The 21851-nt window shown below is 30.8% G+C and overlaps 1 protein-coding gene across 1 annotated transcript; it reads right to left on the bottom strand.

Annotated features, from left to right (window-relative positions):
- Positions 1-81: 81 nt before the first annotated feature.
- On the bottom strand, positions 82-19007 carry LOC132927553 (anoctamin-7-like). Its single transcript, XM_060992101.1, has 13 exons — positions 18320-19007; positions 13151-13342; positions 12626-12784; positions 10971-11207; positions 9775-9992; positions 9503-9687; positions 5909-6690; positions 4489-4709; positions 4232-4410; positions 3312-3586; positions 2985-3096; positions 2744-2904; positions 82-1173 (listed from the first exon to the last, which is right to left on the bottom strand). The coding sequence occupies exons 1-13, from the start codon at positions 18659-18661 to the stop codon at positions 787-789; spliced, it is 3450 nt and encodes a 1149-aa protein (XP_060848084.1). The 5' UTR covers positions 18662-19007; the 3' UTR covers positions 82-786.
- Between the last annotated feature and the right edge of the window lie 2844 nt (positions 19008-21851).

Raw genomic sequence — 21851 nt, 5'->3', positions numbered from 1 at the left:
TATTATCTATTAAATACGTTGGGTTAATTATGGAAGTTTGAAAACCTGAGTAGCATATTTTAAAAGTAAAATATCGATAGATGACAAAATTAATACCAATTTATTTAATAAAACATCTATAATAGGTACAATAGGTTTTAATACAATCGGGGACAGAACATACATAACTTTTTCGTTGCTATAACGGTTATATTCCATCAAATGTCGATACGTATGATGAGATTCAAAGCATCTTCTCGTAACTAAAAAATAAGGACAAAACCTACAAAAATACTTATCATAATTTTATAATTTATAGGTACATAAACCGTAGGTTCAGTAACCGGTAATTACCTAACCAGAAAAGTTCACAGAATTATTTCAAGTATTTATAGAGACCGTGGTATAGTTTTTCTAAAAATCAAAATATTAAAAAATTCCTGACATAAAAAAAACAAAACTTATTTGCAACTTTGCAAGGATGAGTTATAATAAACACGCCGATATACACAAACAGTCGTGAATCTGAATTTGAATTGCGGAGAAAAAGTCGGAATCAAATTTATTTAAAAGCTCGTAGCATGCAGTTACTAGCGGATCACGCACATGCTCAGGTATATTATATTTTAAGGTATCATAACACGGTGATTACTAGGGCGTTTGAGGTGAATTGGAGCATAAAATTTTTTTTCTTATTTTTAACTATATTATAGGTATTATACATTAAGTATTAGTCGTAAACAATTTTAATCTTCACTGTTTAATTTACCGAAATATTTTCTATACATTATATAATATTATAGCGGATCAAGTCGCGGCAAAACGTAGCGAATCCTGTAGAGTATCCTCAGGCCAGCGCTTCCTGGAAGGCGCAGAGTCTTCGTGATTCGTCCACTTGTCTTGGTCATCGTTTTCAATGTCGACCACTACCATGTTCGACGGTTCAGCCATCGGATCGCCGTTGAAGGCCCGAGGCCGTACTTCCTCCGTCTCGTCGTGTGCAGCGGCCAAAGAACCGTCTGTCGCATAGATGACGGCCGCAGAGCCTACACTGGAGCCGTTGACAGCCGACGTACCGGCTGCCAATCTGTCATCGGACGGGATTTTGACATTCGACTCCGTGTGAATTTTGTACTTGGAGGATGTTTTCCGGATGAAATACACCAGGGCCGCGATGGATGCTATTACGCCATGCTGTCGAAACACACACGTGTGATGTAATTGGTACATGATGGGCATATCACAAATGTATTATAATGATATATAGTATTTATACTGAAACTACATGAACATGGTTAAGAAATACATTGAATTGTTGGTCTATAGAGCTCGATTTTTGCGATGGAAGAGGCACTCTTTAAGGCGTGTTAAAATAAATTTTAATTGATAAAATCTGTGTTCCTGTATTTATAGTATAGCAGGTAGTTTAGGTCTATATTAATAAAAAATAACGTGTGTGCGCGCGTGTGTGTAAATGTTAGCGATCCACATCGTATTCGTGGTTCTGAAATTTGGTTACCAATTTTATACTTGAGAATGTTTACCTTGAAACCAATTTTTTAAATTTTGCGTTTTAAAGAAGGTAGAAAATTATTGGCACACGAAAACGAATATTTGTTTGCTTATATAGGAACTAAAATAGTTGTTATACTTTTAATCTTGTATTTTATGTCTGTTCAAAACAACCCAAATTAATGTGTTAAAAATAGTATAGTGATAGAAGTTTACATTTAATAACGGATTAAAGACAGGATAAATTCACTGTAATCATTTCGTCTGTCTATACAGGATTAGCTAGTATATACTATATAGGTAGGCGTTATTAAGTGGGTAACCTAATATTATTTTCAATGTTTCGTGTGTTCTGAATTTTATATATAGGTACCGATAGGTACATTATGTTTTAAGTCTCCACCACTCATAATCGATAGGTATAAATAATAGATATAATGTGTACCTACTTTTTTAATATGTATGTTATAGTTATTTATATACGTTTTACGAATAAATGTATATTATTAAGCTATAATAATATACACAATATTATTTAAGTATACATGGAAATATTATAGTTGATTGCCATAATAGGTATCTGTGTATAATATATACGTTCATACAGAGACATTTAAATAGGTATTCGGTTTATTGCAGTTCATTATTTTTGTAGCTCAAATCTGATTATAAATACATATATTAAATATTATATTTTTTATAATTTATAACATTTGGTTTTTATTTTTTATTCAATATCAATAAAAATACCTAAATAATAATTAAACATATAAAGCACAAATTGTATAGTTTATAAAGTTAAATATGACGTATAATGAACGATAAACCGGAGAAATTAAAAATATTTAGTATTGAAGATGATTTTTATTTTTTTATTATTGACTTCTTACCTACTACTATTTTTATTTATTTGTTGAGTTTTGTTATATTTTACAGCCCATACTATATCAAATAGGTAATTAATTTTCTAATAAGTAGTTATTAATTATTATATTACTTACGGTATGATATTATATAGTACATATTACTACTGTAGAACGTAGATAATATATAGTACATTTTTTGTTAATTCAATTTTAAATTATTTAAATGTTGTATGGAAATGCAGCGATATTACTTCTGGTAATATTTATGATTATAAATATTTATTGTAGGTGAAAAAAATAATTCCACGAATTAAAAAAGGTACGTTTACCCGACATGTATGATCGTGTGCGTACAAGCTTTCAGTTAATAGCATATTAATGCATACCTCAAATATCACGACAAATGCTAATCGAGCAGCCAACACTTGCCATTTTCTGTAGTCACTGTGCTCCGAATCAGCATCAGCACCGTATCCCCTGTATCGACACGTTTCAGGTCCATCTATGTTTTCTAATTTTCCATAATAGTATTCAGTTACATTTCTCTCTATACATCGAGATAAAATTTAAGTTATAGACAACACACAAGTTTATCGTTATTGGACGACAACGTGACGTTCGACGTACTCGAGGATAAAGACCAAGCTACGTAGCCATCCAACGAAGACAACGTTCCAGTCGAGATTTGAGAGTACACGTATCTGGGTAACAGGTCGCTAGTGAATGCAATCATAAATGCCTAATGTAGATAAACACAGATGATCAATCATAAGTGGATTAATTAAGTTGAGTTGACTATTTTAAAAAATGCTTGAATTTAATATTATCTAATAATTTTTTTTTTTTAATAACTTTTAATCACGGTTAATCCCGCTTAAAATAAACCTATTTTCTGAACCAACCAGTGTGGTACGACTGTGCGAGTATAATATATTAATATACTATACTACTTACGTTATATAAGACCGAAATTAATGACATAATCTTCAACACTCGTGTCCACGTGCACAATTTGTTACAGTTATCACAACACGGCGTCATGACGTGTCCTCTGACGATATTATTTATATAATTTTTATTAGTACAGTAGTAGGAGGGAACTGGACGTCGCTGAGCCGCTACCATTTTGTATGCATCAAGACGTTGCTCTAATACATTGTTTAATAGAGCACACAGCGGAGCCAGTGGAAATGCCGTCGTAAACATGACCACAAATCCGTACTGAATGACTTCAACATATATATAAATATATTATAAATGTAGAAATCAATGTATTTAAAATTTTAATAGTGCATCATATAACCCCAAGTTCATAGGTAATAGTGTTCATAATATGAAGAAAAAAAATTAATTTAGTAAATTCTGAATGCCTTCACAACAAGGGTACCTATTAATTATTGTTATTTTTTTAGTTATGAATAATAAATTAGTTTTTCTAATGATAATAAAACATGATGTACATACTCATACTCGTACTTTGTTAATCGTTTACAGTCGTACGCATATATTATATATATATAATATTATGTATATAAACATATTTATACGCTATGAAATTTTTTTTTTTATTTTATGATTGTCACCCCCCTAGGTTTTGTCAGATGGGCGTCCTTGCTCTACAAATATTTTAATAATATATAAGATACCCGATTTTAAAGTTAGATACACAAACAATTGTTTTGATTGTCCATTTTTTCGAAAAGTGTAAAGCCCATAACTATGTTACATTGACAACCCAACCACTACCCGTCGAAGGTGTAAAAATGTAGAATCTCCAAGAATGATAACCTAACCCTGGCTCCCCGCTTCAATATATTAAATTATGTGTGTGTTTTTTTAAAATTCTTTTTACTCTATTATGGTTTGTTTTGTACCCATCTCCGAATATTCCTGGTAAAGGCCCAAAGATCCAGTATCTTCCAACTGATAGTCGAGTTGCCATTGTTTTGGGTGTTTGAGTGTTTCAACATTAGTGTCCGGTAATTTTCCATTCAATTTATTTCGACGGCGGCTCTCTTTGGCCCGCCATCGGCGCCATACATTCAAAGCCAGCCTGCGAGTTATCAATTTGACAACTATTACAGTTAATTACATATATTGATTTTTATGCTAATTGGTTTATATGACTAACGGTGTCGTCAACTCAATCACGTTGTCTATCAGCTGTTTGCCCACCATTATAATGGCCAATTGAGTACATAACTCTGGTACGCATCCCGTCCCAGCAGCCGCGGGATCGCAAACGTCTTCCCTAATATGATGTATTACACTCCGAAACATAGAAATGGGCCAAAAATGTGTGAATCTGGATGAACTATCCACGTGTTGTCCGAGTCCAGTCACGAAGCGACCCTAAGTAAATACCATGGATAATATTAACCTTTTACCTTTTTTTTTATGTACTTGAATATTTGATGTATAAATAAATAAAGCTTGGTCAAGTTGAGTTTCTATCTAAATCACAAAATGAAATATTCATACTACGTTTTAATAGATTTAAATGATTTAATATAATAATATATTAAACAGTACTGAAATAAATGATCTGTTAAATTATTATACTAAACAAAAGAACGAACATATTTTTTTTATAATTTTTAATGATGTATTCCAACATTAGTTATAATATTAGTCCTATATTATTTAATAATGGATTTCTTTTTGCATTGATGCAAGGGCTGAACAGTGTAACTACACATATTATATTCAAGTATATTATATGTAATGTAACATGAATTATTACTGGTTAGAAGTTATTGGAGTTAAAACAGGCAAATATACACGAACAATTTATTGAAAAATACGCATAAAAATTTTGAACAAGAAAAAAAAAATATTCAAAATTTCGAAAAATAATTTTTTAAATTTTCAATTTAAAAAAAATAAAATGAAATATCAATTGTGTATTTGTATACAATAGATTTATTAACAAATAAATAATAAATATCCATCGGATAGTTAGACTGATAACTTATCGATGATAGTATACTATTTGGACATGTTAGTGCGATATAGATTAAATGCACCGTTGTCGTCAAATTAATATTCGATTGCGATGATGACAATAATAAATACCTACGTAAAATAATGTTGAGTTTTATATTCAATATTATTTAAAATACGCAGGTTAAGAAAAAAAATATTAAGTATGCTTTAATATACTTATGAAAATCAATGAAATATGCACTTTTCAACTAAAACTAATGAAATATGTAAAATATGCAGTGAGTATTTTTGTATGAATTTAGTTTATGAGTAGATTGACGATGAAAACCTTGCAATGATTTTAGGTTAGGCATGGTCAATCGCATGGTTTTCATTCACTTTTTTTGAGTATCAATATAATATTTAAAACGAATTGGGTATCATTTTTTTTTTTAAAGTTTTTTTGCGCGGCTTACAAAGTGTTATTAGCACAATTAATACTCGAAGTGTGTCATGCCTGATTTAAGTACCTATATAAGTAGGTATATTTATGACATCCGATGATTCTAAATACGAAGTAGCAGCTGGTAAAGGTGGGTTATTTATTTCGATCGTTTAGCACGCACCTTGAAAAAAGCGATGTAAATCAAGCTGGAATAATAATTGGCGGAATCGAAGCAAGACATGTAGACGGTGTAACGGCTCTGGTACCGCGGGTTGTACGTCGAGCGATACGAGTACTTGGTGAGCCATTGGGCCACGCCGCTGTACCCGCGATGGACGGTCACGATGGCCGTGAGCTGGACGAAAGTGGCGCACGCGGCGGCCACGACCGCCTTCCAACTGCTCAGGTCGCCGCTGTTGGCGTAGTTCAACAGGAAGAAACTGTGTTGCCTGTGGCGGTCGTCGTTGCGATTAGCCGCTGCCGCCGACTGTCCGCCGCCGCTGCCGCTGTCGTCCTGGTGGAACACGGCCATCATGAGCCACCCGATGACCCGGCCGCGGTACACGACGATCAGTATGGGCACCGCGGCCACGGTGGCCAGTGTCGCGAAAAACGCCAGCGCCCGTAACGCGTCCGACAGTTTGGCCGTCCACCACTGGCGGATCGCGTCCACCGATAGTGCCGGCGATCGGCGTTCGGCGTTCGGCTGCGAAACCGTCGTCGGGCGGACGATGGACCCGTGGACAGCGAAGGACGGCTGTTGCGCGGGGTAGCGACGACGAGGCTCGCGAGACTGCGGTGTTGACGACCGTGTTGCCGGTGACTGCCTAGTGGGTAGTGGAGCTTTTTCGGCACTCGACCACGAACAGTCGGTGCAACATTCAAACGCCGTCCGCGTTTCGCCGTCGCGTCGTTCGTTCATCTGCCGAGCGTACGTGGCCCACAACTGTTGAAACGCCGTGGCTGCACAATATTAATTAACCGATTTTTAACAGAACCCATTTCCTTTCCCACATGTTTTCTACTTAAATTAATAACATTTTAATACATATTAAATTCTATATATATATATACAAGGTGTCCCGTGAGGATTTACCCGGTAATTATGTTTTTTCTAAAAGACTCACAGGAATAAGGACTAAAAGTATTTCATATTTTAATTTAATTTAACGTTTTGGTAAAAAAGTTAAAAAAAAATTATGTATTTTTATTTAATTATTTTTAACAAAATCGAAGATAGTCGTTTTGTAGTTTTATTTTTCTGTACATTTTTACGTTTCAAAATTTTATTTTCATTAATAAAGTAAAATTCTTAATAGTATATGTTTAAAATTGTCTACCGATTAGGTATTTTGGAGCAATAGCGTCGAAGTCTAAAATTTTACCTATATGATGATATTAGACCCCTCTACAATTTTAACATCTACCTAGGTTAGGTTAATGTAAATTTAAACAGGTGCATTTGAATTGCGTCCATAAATAATGTTTTGTCCGAGTTGCGTCCGCGGTTTTGTCACGATATATACTAGTTGCGTCCATGGGTTTTTCAGCAACTGAGAATAATGTTTGCTAATAAACTCGTAGTTAATCTCGATTATCGATTAGATGAGTAAATTTCAACCGTCAATATGCGCCGAGTTCTCAAACTCGTTAATGCATACTACAAACGCATGCGAATCGTTTCACTCAAAATTAAATGGGATGTTTTATTTGTCGTATCCTAACATTTTTCAATTTGTTGACGTATTGAAAAATGTTCTAACTGACATCTATATTAAAATGCGAAGTTCTATGCGAATTCTAATAAGAAGCAAACGAAGAGAGGACGTGGAAAAAAAATGTATTAAAAAAACTATGACTGAGTTTGAAAACAAAAATATAACACGTCTTGACTTCATACAAAAATTGGCAAACAAAAATTTACCAATACACAAATGATATATATATATATATAATTAAAATTTTTAACCATACCATTTTATAAAATCAATCTTATATATTTAAAACAATAAATAATTTAGAATAGGTAGTTACAATTTTACCACTACACCATTTATATAAATGACAGCCATTACATTTTAGAATAATAAATAATTACAATTTTTAACCACATCATTTATACAAATGACAGTCCTCAGTCTGTAAAAGTGGGAAGGACAATTTGTATATTATTAACCAGGACGCAACTCGTACGTGTCGCGAGAAAACCGCGGACGCAACTCGGATATGTTGTGTAAAAATCGCAGACGCAACTCGGATATCGCGATGTATATATTTTTGTATTTTGGGACGCAATTATACCTACCTATTAAATTCACCTATATATGACAATTTTCGAAGTTAAATATATATTTTGGCGCCACTGTTTTAGGGTGTGAGTGTGATGCGTTGTCTTAGTCCAACTAAAAGTATAACACAACAAATTATTATTTATACTTGTTAATAAGTTCAATTCCCTATAATAATAAAAATAACAGCGTAAAATAGATTATTCTGAACGTAAAATTTACGATATGAAAGACAAAATACATGTATGACATTTTCTTAAAGTATACGTTGAAAATAAATAAATATTTTATGATGAGAACTGTAAAATTATATTAAAATACTGAGTTAAACCTTTGGAACCATTTTTAATTGTTTCAACTAAATGCGAATACTTAAGTGGTTACTATATATAAGAAAATACATAGACCCCCATTAAGGGTGGGGATGGCCAGACAGGGGGACTTGTCCTCCCTAAAAAATAAAATAAATTTATAATTTATTAAAGATTATCATGGCATTTATTAAATAATGAGTTCATAAAACGAAGAAATGTGCAGTTCTTATTCACCAACACCAAATATTAATACATTTGGTTATATTTTTATTTCTTATTTTCTATTTTTTCCTGTGCTCACTTATTAAAATATATTTTAATTTATTACAATAATCAATACGAATATTAATTATATAAATAATAGTATATATTTTATATTTAAATGTTAAAATAACTTTACAAATTTATTTAGTTTAAATTTGGGGTTTTTTAATTTTGTATCTATTTAAAATGTTAGTTGTTACCTATGGGCGACCATAGAAGAATATATCAAATATATGCAAATTACAAATCTACCATTATATTTAAATTTATAAATTTAATTAACTTTAATTTTTTTATCAAATTAAAAATAATGTATATAATTATTATAGATTCTGTGAAAAATATTCCCACCGATATTAAATTCTATTTTGCATTTTTTATTTCAGTTCAAGAAATCATTTTTACCTGGAGGTCAAACAGATATTTTTATCGTACCTTTGGGTTGTTAAAAAAAGTTATTTTTATTTTATAACTACTTGTTTACATTTAATCGTTTGGGCTATATTTTGCGTTTCATAGAACTTTTAAAAGACTACCTATATAATATAGCTATTAATTTTTCATAATATGTTAAACAAAAATTAAAAGCATTCAAATTCTTTTAAAAAGAAACCTTTTCAATTCCTGTAATTAAAAATTAGTATTGTATTTTAAAAATCAAAAATGAATCTATACGAATACCCTAGTAACCTAACTAAGTAGTAGTTGAAATAAAAGGCTGAATATTTTAACTTTTAAAATATTTAAGAATTGTGTGTAAGAACTTGTACTAGACACTTACTACATGTTTTAAAACTAAAAAAAAAGAACAATTTCATTAGTAAAAGATAAGAAAAATCAATCTATAAAGAAAGAATATATTACTGTTAACACAAAAATAATGGAATAAGCTCTCTAGTCACTACTCACCCCAAAATGCCATGAAAACCGCAAACACGACCGCGCCCGGTCTATCGAAAGTCGCAGCTGACGTCCATCTGTATAGTCCACAAGTGTCCAGTACTCTCGTGAAGCCGCAAAAACTTATATTGCACCTCCTAGTCGGGCACAGGATCCAATCGGCTACTTGTGATTTTGGATTACAAATGTCATGACTTAAATAAGTTGATAAAATAACATTATTGCTGTGCATAAAAATATATTATAAATATTGTTTATTTTGTATTTGGAATGTTGCTTACGTTGGAACATCGCTACGAGTCGTTATCAATCCGTAAAGGAACCATACTAGTCCAGCTATAGCAGGACCTACTAACCATATCGTATAGTACCGAAGCCAACAGAAATAAACAGCTACTGGAATGCCGTAATACTTTCGGATAAGAGCAGTAATGTTTTCATCGGATTTCCATTGTCGGGGTATGATCAAACCTGGCCTAGCCCATTTTTCGTAAAGAACCTGCAGCAGTTTAATTTAACGAATCAATTAAACTAATTAATAATCGACAGCGTCTGTCCCAGTTACTTTAGGTGGTCCTTGAAAGTCTACTATAGTGGGTGGCAGGTATTGAATTAATAATTCAAATACAAGCACTTAATTATAGGTATATAGACATTATACCTATATTGTAAATGATTTTTTTATTCAAACACATATTTTAAAATTTATAAACCTAATTAGTAAATTATTTATATCACAATATATTTTATTTCTGATTTATCTGAATTATTTTTGATAAAATGTGTATTCATTGTAAAGAATAATTGATAAGTACACAATAATAGGTATTCAAAAACCTTTGTATAGGACTTCCTTAGAGAAAAAAAAAGTCACTATGGATTTTAAAAAGAAGGATAGGTATTATAGGTTCACTATAATATTGCTATACAATACATGTATATAAAATAAATATATGATATGTATAATAAAATGTAAGCATGATACGCTAAAGTTTTCATTATTAAGCTTAATATTTTATATCATGTCATTAGTACATAATACATTTTCGTATATGCACTTGAAAATGGCAATATAAATGATACTTATAAACATTTATCCTCGAGATAAATTTTCACTGTTTTTGTTTACATTATAAGTTAAAACATTTTGTCCGATTCTCGTTATGTATAGCTACTATATTTTGTACGTACAAAACACGAAATATTTTATTTGAATAACTTAATTTTTATCAAAATGTTTTTACTGAAACAATATCACGATATTATACATATTTAACATAATATGTATATGGTTTCCGAGTATTTCCGAATATTAATATTTTATTTTTCAAATTTGCAGAATATTATATGCATAACTTTTACATGGTTTTAGGTACCTACTTATTATTTATTATTCAGTTATATATTATTTTAGTAATAGGTATTTACAATTTTGTGTAAGAAAATATTTTAGTAGTGTACTATAAAGTCGCCTCACCCGTCTGTCATTGATGTTGTTCACGTCTTCTCCTTTTTCGAGTTTAATACTACCGTCATGTATTGGATAGGCGGCAGAAATTATATCGGTCTCAAGTAGTTGTTCAAGACTCATAACATTCACGTTCTGTTGATTACCAGAACCAATTCGGAGTAGGATGTGCCACACGATTTGTGCCCGTTGAGCAGATGTTAATTTTTCATTATGTTTTTCGTGATTACCGTTGCCATTTGAATACTGCAACGATAACGATTCGGACAAATTAAATAAATTGTATTATTATGGATATTATCGAAAAATAATTTGTAAATAATATATAGTTATAAAAGTAGCTAAACATAGATAAATATAAAAGTATATATTTTTTTTATATATATACAATATACATTTTCAATAACTAACTGTAAAAGTCATGCAAGCGTTTGCAATTCTCATAAAATATGCATATTTATACAGTAACTGAACCTACTATTATAAAATATATTTTTCTAATACGTCAAACAGTTTAAAATAGTTATACAAATATAGTTTGGTAAATAACCAACAACATTTTTTTTATAAGCAACTCAGTTTAACATTTTGACGAAATTCGAAAATTATCGACATTTTTAAAATTATTTCGTAGTTAGAAATTTATACATTTTTTATACATATATAATTATCTGAAATTTAAAAAACAAGATTCTTCATAAGTTTTTCACATATATTAAAAAAAAAAATTACCGAAAAGTCAAATTAATTTTCAATGAGTGAAGTTAAAATGTTTATGACATTGCATATTGACCCGTAATAAAATAATTATTTCTCCTTAAACAATTTTTGACATGATGATTGATAAGCAAATAGCTATACATTATTCATGAAATGTTTATCTATTATTATCAATTAAATAATTAAATAATTCTTAGTTTTTGTGTAAAATTACTGTTATGAATGAGTATAATAAAAATAATTATTTTAAGTTTTATATGATTATATTATTAAGTACTTATATTGGATAATGGCTTATTTGGATAGAATATATTTATATAATATATATACGTATAGGGTTTTATACAAATGTTACGTTATGAGAGAGCTATAAATTGTGCAGCACATTGTTTTTTTCTAGGGATTAATAATTGCGTATGAAATTGTTCTTAGTAAAATAAAAATATGGTATTATTAAAAATATTCTAAATACAATTTATTAAAAAAAAAAATTCTATTCAAGATAATGATAAACAAATTACAAATTATGGTATTAATAATAACCCTATTATCTCTGATGGTACCTACCATTCGCCCAATGTCAGTATAATATATTTTTTTTAAATTTAAATCCCCCGTAATTCTATATTGGTATCAATAAAATGATTAGTTTTTTTTTACAAACGTGGGAAACATTTTCTGTATATTTAGTGGTTCATAATATATTCCACATAGACTTTTTTTTATACCATATTTTTAAAATGATTATGTTTTAATAATAATGTGTGATTTGTGGTCTTGTAGGTCTATTTTGTCAGCTGGTAATACCATATTGGCTACAATATAGTATTTTAGCTTATAATATTCTTTTGTATTTGATGCTGACATCATAGTTGTAACTGTAACAAGTAACTGTATTCTAAGTCTCATTAAATTAAATTATTTGAGTAAGTTATATCAGATACCTGTTGATAACTAACATCTTTCGAATTGAAAACTTTTTGTTTATCTTCACTTTTACCGCTATTACTTTTATTGGTTGTATGACACCGGCAATTACATCTTAAGAGTCGTTGCGATAGCTGTAGCAAGGCAAAGCACGTCCGGCCTGCATCTAGTGAACACTTAAGTATAACAAAAATTAGCAACGATAACAATATTTTGAACATTTAATAAATATCTTTTAGTTTTAGCTTAAATCAGGCATCAAAAAATTAAAATTTAAAATCAAGAATAAAGTCATGAAAAACCATAGCCAGATAGCCAATCTTATCAAAAGTATTAAAAATATGACCGAATTCAACATCAAGTATCTAAATATTATACGTAATTGTATAATATCAATTTTAGTCTAATACAGTGTTTCATAACGTTTTTGTTACGGTGAATCATACACCACAAAATGAATTATAAATGTTGAGAAACACTGGTCTGATATATTGTATAGATAATTAAAAAATAAATGAATTGTATTTTAATGATTTACTGACCGTTGGATCGTCGTCGACGTTTACTAAAATCCCATGTGCTTGTAATTCATGATAAAACTTTCGCCTTTCAGTCTCGTCGTCTAGTTTATTATCGTTTTCGGCGATCTTTCGTTGCCTTTTATAGGCTAACACAAAATCGACAGTGTTTAGTGTCCTACGTTCAACATGCATTTTGATTGAAGAGTTCTGATTCTTTATGTATAAAAAATTCATAAATGAGTATATTATTAACCAAATATCTACTAAATTATATCATTAAAAGAAAGTAATTGGTATGTATACTGACATTATAAACTTTTTGCACAGGTGAAAAATAATTATATAGTTTCAATCACGTGAAGAAGTAAATATATATTCGCCCCAAAAATATTTATTAATATGATAATTATTGGTGAACTATTATATACCTCCTATACTATATATAAATTGTTTAAAGTTTGAAAAAAAACCAAAAACAAACTCTGCAGTAGAAAGTTGTTTTATAAGTTTTCCGAAAAATGAAAGTTCCAAAAATATCTAGTATAACATTATACATTTATACATTATACAGTATAATACATTAAAATCTATTAAAATGATGACTCTATACTATACCCAGTATGGGTTTTGAAAAAATTATTACATGTATAATGTAAACATAGTAATTACCTAGATATCATAATTCATAATTTCATAAGAATAAATTATATTATTATGATTTCAGATTGTAAAAATACCTACTTACATAGTTTGATGACATATTATTACGTTTTCATAATATTACGCTATTCGATGTTTGACCAATATAAAGTCAGATGAATTTATATCTATCTATTTTAACTTTTAAAGACACAACTATTTTATTTATATTTTTTTTAGATTAAATTTAAATTATTGATATAGAATATAGATTCATATAATATAGCACCGTGGTTCTCAACAAGCGTATAGCGGATTACCGTGATGTGTGTGATAAAAAAATGGCGATTGATTTTTTTGGATTTTAATGTTATCAAAAAAATGTATTATTTTAACGATTTAATTGTGCTGACAAAGGATTTAAGTTAGGGTGCCGTTATAAAAAAGGTTAAGAACCACTAAATTATAACAAAAGCTTGTTATAAACTTGTCTAGAATATGTTTTCCACACACTAGGGACTACTATTGTATACAAACAAATTATGTAAAGTCTTGTACGCTCACTGAGGATTCTGGAACTTTCATTTATTCACTATAGAATCCGCTAGGATAGGCAATTTCTGCCTCACCATAATTGCTGTATTTTTGGGTCTTCAAAACAGTTCGCTGCTATTAATGGTTCCATACATTAAAAAAAAAAGAACTAAAATCTTTAAACGGTATAACTAAGGGGTGGAAAACCTTTTTGGGGTCAAGTGCCAAATTTTCCCAATTAAGGTTTTGAAAATTTTTCACGTGCCCAAAGGAAATTAAATTTTCTAAGGATAAAAATAAAGTTACTGATTTATTATATATTATTTTATTAGGTAAGCACGCCTTTTTTTTGTAATTATAATTTTTAAAATTTACATAATTTGTTTCTTATTACAGTTATAATCAAAACTTTATAAAAAGCATAATGTTTAATAATTTCAATTTTTTCACTTGTCATTGAAATTTGATCAACGTGCCGTATAGGTTCGTCACCCCTGGTATAACTGAATATATAGGTATGTACCTATAGTCAATAATTTTAAGTTCAAAAATAATTTATAAAATGTCATTCACATACATTCATATATTAAACGTGTAAAAATAAAGTTCAAGAAGTGCTTAAATTAAAATTAAAAAATAAAAGTTTGTTAAAATTTTAAGTTGTGAGTTTTTTTTTCAAAAATAGTGTTGTGTTTGTAAAATCCCAAATGCCAACTCAAAAATAATGTTGTGATTATAATGTGTGCTCTTTACTCTATAAAGTTCAAAGACTTATTACAATCTTATATCACCGTCTATAATTGTTAATGCATCATTATTGTTCATTTAAACTTTTTTGTAAAATGTTTGCTTGTTTGTTTGTTTACTTTACGTAAAATTATCGTACAACATTTTTGCATCAATAGATAATATAATTGAAAGAAATGAGGAATACTTAAAATTTAATACTCATATTATTCGATTTTTAAAATGGCAGGTATACTGTTGACTATTGAATTCCATAATCCGTTTATTCATTTTTTTTTAGGTAGGTACTAAGTAGTTGAGTCCTAGGTTTTATATACTTTTTTTCATAAAAACAATATATGAAACCATAAATTCCATAAAAACACTTTTTATTTTTCATTTAATACTTCGGTGACTTCGATTTTGAACACTTGAAATAAAATTGAATTATAGAATAATCGTACTAAAAAATACGAGCTTCATCTAACAATTCAACTGATAAGAGTGATCTAAACTGCCATGAAAGACAAACGATAATATTATCTATGTATGACAAGGATTGAAGGATAGATTTATTAAATTAATGCTATATATAGCCTGACTCAATTCGGCTAAAAAATTAAATAATACATTGTATGGAACTCAACTGTATGGGATTAAACTTCAGTAATGCAGTCGGTATATAAACGACAAATATTTCGACCAGATTATAAACTAAGATGTATGGTTAATCATGGCTGCTATTTTAAATGTATTTCTTATTTTGTTTATAGTTCCATTTATACATTATATGGTGAATTATAACAATTATTTGTTGAATTTAAAATTCAACAAGAAATTTCTATTTAAAAATTTTAAAGTTATTTTAATACGATATTTATATAATATAACGTTTCTATATACCTAGCTTATATAATTTTAAATACATTTCATAGTCTTATACGTTTCTATTGTATATATTGATGTGCGAACGATGTACGATATTTGGCATAGGTAAACAGATGATGCGTGCACGGTTTACGTCGAAATTCATTTGATACACATTTTAAGCTCAAAATGCTCAAATAGTCAATTTCTTTTGCTCAGAAATGTATTTTTGTACTTACAGACTAGTGGCTACAATGATGATTTGATACATTTATTAAATTCAAACCGACTGTGCAGAAGAAATAAGCTATTCACTCTTTATAATGTATTTTTAAAATACTCGTAAATCGTAATGATAGTAGTGGGTTTCTGCTTACTAGCGCAGCGGTTTCCAGCCTTTTTAGTCGTGCGAACCATCAATTTTGAAAAAAAAATCTTTGAGGTCCACTAATGACTATAAATAGCACACTTATATACGTATTATGTATATAATAATATTGTTTTAAATTTATACGTTAGTAATGTTAATATTAATATATGGTCCACGACCCAGTTCCACGCTGCTCGTCACCCATGGGTTGGATACCGCTGTACTAGCGTATATTTATGTTACGGGCAAAGTGGGGTAGTCGGGCATTGTGCACAGTGTTCGGGCATTGTGCACAATGACCGAATGCGTGAAGGGTAATGTATGCTACCATGTATAAAACTATATTTATTGTAAAATAAATATTATATTTATTTATTTATTATTATATTGATTAGATACAAGATACTAGTGTTGCACAACGATGTCGTATTTCGATCCAATTAATCGATATCGGACTAATTTTACGATATCGACATGGCAAATTATTATCGTTTCAATTTGAAATTTCTATTTTCTATTTATATAAGTTTTGACAGTGAATCGACGATTAAATCAATTGAAGATTTACACTAACGATAAACAATACGATAAGGTCCCTATAATTAACGTAATATGTATATAGCTGTAACTGAAGTTAATACTAAATATTAAATAATGTACCTGTAATTTTAATTTAATTTTTAGTTTTTGTTTATAATAAATAATAATATAATATGGAAACTTTTTTTAATGTAAGAAATATGTATTCCAAAAAAAAAAAAAAAAAACGATATCGATATCGCGATATGATATGATATCCATTAACCGATATCGATAACTGAAAATATATCGTTGTGCATCACTACAAGATACATGCGTTAGTATACATAGTAATCGTAATTTATTTCTTTAGTTTAATAGGTAACAGTGGTAACACTAAAAAATAGCTATATGTATGTATTATTTGAGCACGAATTATTGCTACTGTGGCACTTAGAGTTACATATTTTACTTGCTGCTTTACAATTAAACTTTTTTGTTTGACGCTTTTGCTAAGGTTTGGTTTTTAACTAAAAATTTTATCGGGCTGAGCTTATATGTCGATCAAGTCGACCTGGCAACCAGAATTAATTTCTAAGGAGAGGATTGGTCGTACAACTAAACCTTTTTTTGTAGTACCTCTATTTTTTTTACATGTTATACACAAATTTAAATATAACATTATAGTTTTCCTAGTAATATTTTTATACATCAAATTTATGTCGTATATCATTCGATTACGCCCTCCGTGTCCAATATTTAAATGAATTTCATTAATAATTTCAAACATTTCTTCATTATAACCTTTGTACTTATGATAAATGATAATAATATTTAGAGTGAGTCTATAGCAGTGGTCTTCAACCTTTCTGGACTCACGACCCACATAGGCTTTGTAAAAAAGCTAAAATTGCTAAAAAGAAGACTTAAAGCAACCCAATTTTAAAACTTACGTGACCCACCGGTTGAAGACCACTGGTCTATAGTATAATATAGCTGTATAACAGGTGTTGAGTGTACCTCATAATTAATGAGTATTAACAATACTACATACATTATACAGTACATTTTTACATTGACCAAAATAATGTCGGGCAATCCAAATTGTCCAGACATTGTTATAGAATGACCGGTCATAGTAAACAATTATTACTAACTGATTACTTTACCCGAAATTGATGGGCACTGTGCACAATGTCCGATCATTGTTGCACAATGCTCGATTACCCCACTTTACCCGTAACATACATAATATATACTTAAAGAAAAATAAAGATTATAATATTTACTATTATTTTACCGAAAAATATTCTATATAACATGATATGTCTAAACATTTATTTTATATGGACGCGTATTGGACGGTTTTTTTTATAAAGGAAAATCATGGTTTAACTATGTTTTTATTTGTTTTTTAGGATATGCTTGCAGAAGACGTTTGCCCAGCCTCCCTTCTCATTGTCAACGAGACTTGTTTGCCGGAGGCGACAAAGCGCACGTGCGATAAATAGTAATTTATTATTATAATAGATTACCTCGATATGTTCATTTGGCGTCAGTGGCGGCGGTAGTGGCGGCGGTGGGGGCGGTGATGGTATTCGAAAGTCGACGTCGGCAGCGGTGTTGTGCTGCTTTTCGTTTGCGGTCGTCGTGCCCGCTACGGCCGTCGGCGGAGACGGGTCGCCGCGGTCTTCGCCGATCGTCTTCTGCAGTCGGCCGACGACACGTGCGCCGAGTCTGGACGCCGCGCGCTTCAACTGCAGCTCGAACGACGCGGCGGCCGCCTCGCGCGACATCAGCGGCGGAGGAGTCGGTGGCGACCGGTTTCCGCGGGCCCGTGCGATCTCGTCGTCGTCGTCGTCGTCGTCCGGTGGCATTTCTCGTCCGCCGTAGAGATCGTAAAATATTACACGACGGCGATGACAATAACGCGTATATTATATTACCATATTATTTTGATCATGTCGCACGTGATGCGCGCGCGTCCGATCGGAACGGCTGCCGCTGTCGGAATGACTGTGATTGTGCGGCTCGACCGACGGGCGAAAATTGTGTCTAGAAAAGCGACCGCGATGACACGGTCGCATCGTTTTTCTATGTATTATATCGTGTTATATATACATCTATATATATAGGTAGCGTGGTCACGGCGTATGGATATGTATAGGTATACCCGGATCGTCATCCACCTCAACCCACCCGAACACACACACGCGCGCACCCGTCATTATATTTATACTATCACGCCACCGCCTCGTGCGTAATCATAATATAGATCACTGATAAATAATTCAATATATCACTATAATGCAGGTATATATATATATAGCTAGTATACCACGGGTACCGCACGGCATCTATATATATTCGATATATTTTACCTATACGACTCGCCACTCGGTCTATAAATATATATATATATAATATTGCCGGTCGTCGGTGATTAATTCATCAATTCATAAAATAGGTATAGGTAGATAGGTAGGTATATTATATAGGTATAAACTATATTATATGCTCGGGAACGCGACACGTAATCCGTATATTATATATATATATCGTCATCATATACGGCGTATACCTATTATGCGAATGTGAAGAGTATGTTTTGCGCGCACAGGACGTGGGTACCTATACCTATACGTATATAATATACTGTATGTCACGCAATAGATATTTATAAGTAACGACTAATAAATAATATAAATTAAAAGAAAAAAACCCATTAAAATGTCAATGCTAGGGAAAAAATAACCCTTTTGAATTGACATAACAAAAGGATAGAAGTAGGTACGGGTTTCAAGTGACCTTAGGCATATGGCTATATGGCGTGTTTGGAACGATTTCTGGCGTAGAAAAATTCTGAAAATTGGTTTTGAATAATTAAAAAATTGCGGGTCTGGTCAATGCCGGAGAGGCCAGCAGACACGTAAATACGACGCCTATGACTATATAGGTACCTATTATATTATCAACCTATCAATTATTTGACGAGATTAATAATAGGATATAAGCATAATAATATAAAATGATGGAAGTAGTAAAGTAGGTAATCACTTTGGGTACCTACTGGTTTAGTTGACACCCGCCAGCCCGCGTATTCTTCCGCCACTCGGGCTTAGTTGACGCCCGCCACTTATATTTTTCGTATTTTCGATGTGCTAATCGTCTTTGATACGATTTTTCTTTTATACTGCAAATAAAAAAGTACGAAAAATTGCGGTATTAAAAATAATAAAAACAACACAATAAATACAAAAATATGATATATCGCTATCGCCATATCGGTGTCTCGGTATATATATGTACGTTAAAAATTTACTTATTGGATACTTTAAGAATAATGTTTGGTAAAATTAATGATATAAGGTAGGCGCAATAACACTGTATTATATAATATTATATATATTATTTTGTAGTGCCTATATCGTATAGTGCATAATAATATAACACCGTAGTACTTACTAAAAATAAACATGCATTTTCGACAAATTTATAGTGACCAGTGACGTGTATGATGATTCATCGACAATAATTTTTTTTGCAAAATATAAATATTATTCATACGACTTGGGCTCGTGTCAATTGACACATCATTGTTTTAGATATAAAAAAGTGGCGATGTCATTTAAGATCATTTCGAAAAGACAAAAGTGTTATGACCAATAATCGGCTACAAAGTACTAAGGTAAAGTTATCAACTATTGTTCACTTTATCTATGGTTGAATTCATGAACTTACATCGGTGTACTTTTGTAAACGTGAATTTGGACTGAGAAAAGCTATAGATACTGTAGTATATTGGAACAATTATATTCGAGAAGTATATGGAAATTGTCTCGCGATGATCCAAAACTAGCAGGTGCTGGTTGCCTATAGTTGAGATTGACGAAAGTTTATTTGTCAGGCGTAAAAATTATGCAGGTTGAATACTGCCGCAGCAATGGGTTTTTGGTGGCATATATCATAAAAACAACGAGTGCTTCGTTGATGCATATCAACCCGATCGGTTGGAAAATACAATAATACCAATAATTTGTGATCGTGTGAACCTTTTTTATCTGTAATATAAAATAAAAATTGTATAAAAGATGATTAGCACATCGAAAATACGAGATATACCTATTACCTATATAGTATATATGGTATCTATGTTATAAATGTTTAATTATGTATCTAATATGTATTATATAAATGTATAATAATATTCACTGGTCAGGGTTTAATTTAATTTATATTGTATAGGTACATAACGTCTGAAAAACTAATAATTTATTTATTTAGTATAATATAACGTCTTGTTTCCTTTTAAAAATACTAATTTTTCAAATGCGATATCTGATAATTCCCGGTAGGATTATGAATAAATCCTGCCAGGAAAACATACGTTCAACGGGTAATGAAAAGTACAGGTTGGTATTAAATCGAATAAATAATTTTTTTATTGTAGGATAATTGATAAGATTTTTTAAATATTTATGTGTATCATTAAAAAAACTAATTACTTTCAAGTCAGCTTTTTTAATAGTTTTAACAGTTTCTGGTTGTGATGGAAAAACAATAAAGTTGTCGTCATCTTCATCACTAAAATTTGTTGAATTATTAGTAGTAATATTATCTGCAGCTTTTAGGTATACATAGGTTTTTAATTCTATTTTTTTCATGGTCATGCACATTTGAGATCCATCTTAATTTGTGACAAGGATGGAAAAAAGTGGCTAAAATAGCTTCGTTTATACCGGGAGATAATTCTAATTAAATTTTAGTATTTATAAATTTAAATTTGCCGCACTTTTTACATACCTATATTATATACTAAAACAGTCGCGGTTGGTAGATGATAGGCGAGTGAAAATAATCATAAAATATTAATTTTTCAAAGTGTCGCATTAATGTATCGAGTATTTTTCGATAAAATTATTTTATGAAATACTCCATATATTTTCTAAAAATTTATCGCGATACAGGATACAAGATACTTCATATAGTTGTATCGAAGATACTGCCCAACTTTGCCTTAGTAGTAGTGGGAGAATACGCGCGCGGGCTGGCGGGCGTCAACTAAAT

Source organism: Rhopalosiphum padi, chromosome 3, assembly GCF_020882245.1.
Source record: "Rhopalosiphum padi isolate XX-2018 chromosome 3, ASM2088224v1, whole genome shotgun sequence".
NCBI classification, from domain to species: domain Eukaryota; kingdom Metazoa; phylum Arthropoda; class Insecta; order Hemiptera; family Aphididae; genus Rhopalosiphum; species Rhopalosiphum padi.
Note: the sequence above shows the minus strand (reverse complement) of the source record. Positions and strands in the feature narration are given on the sequence as shown.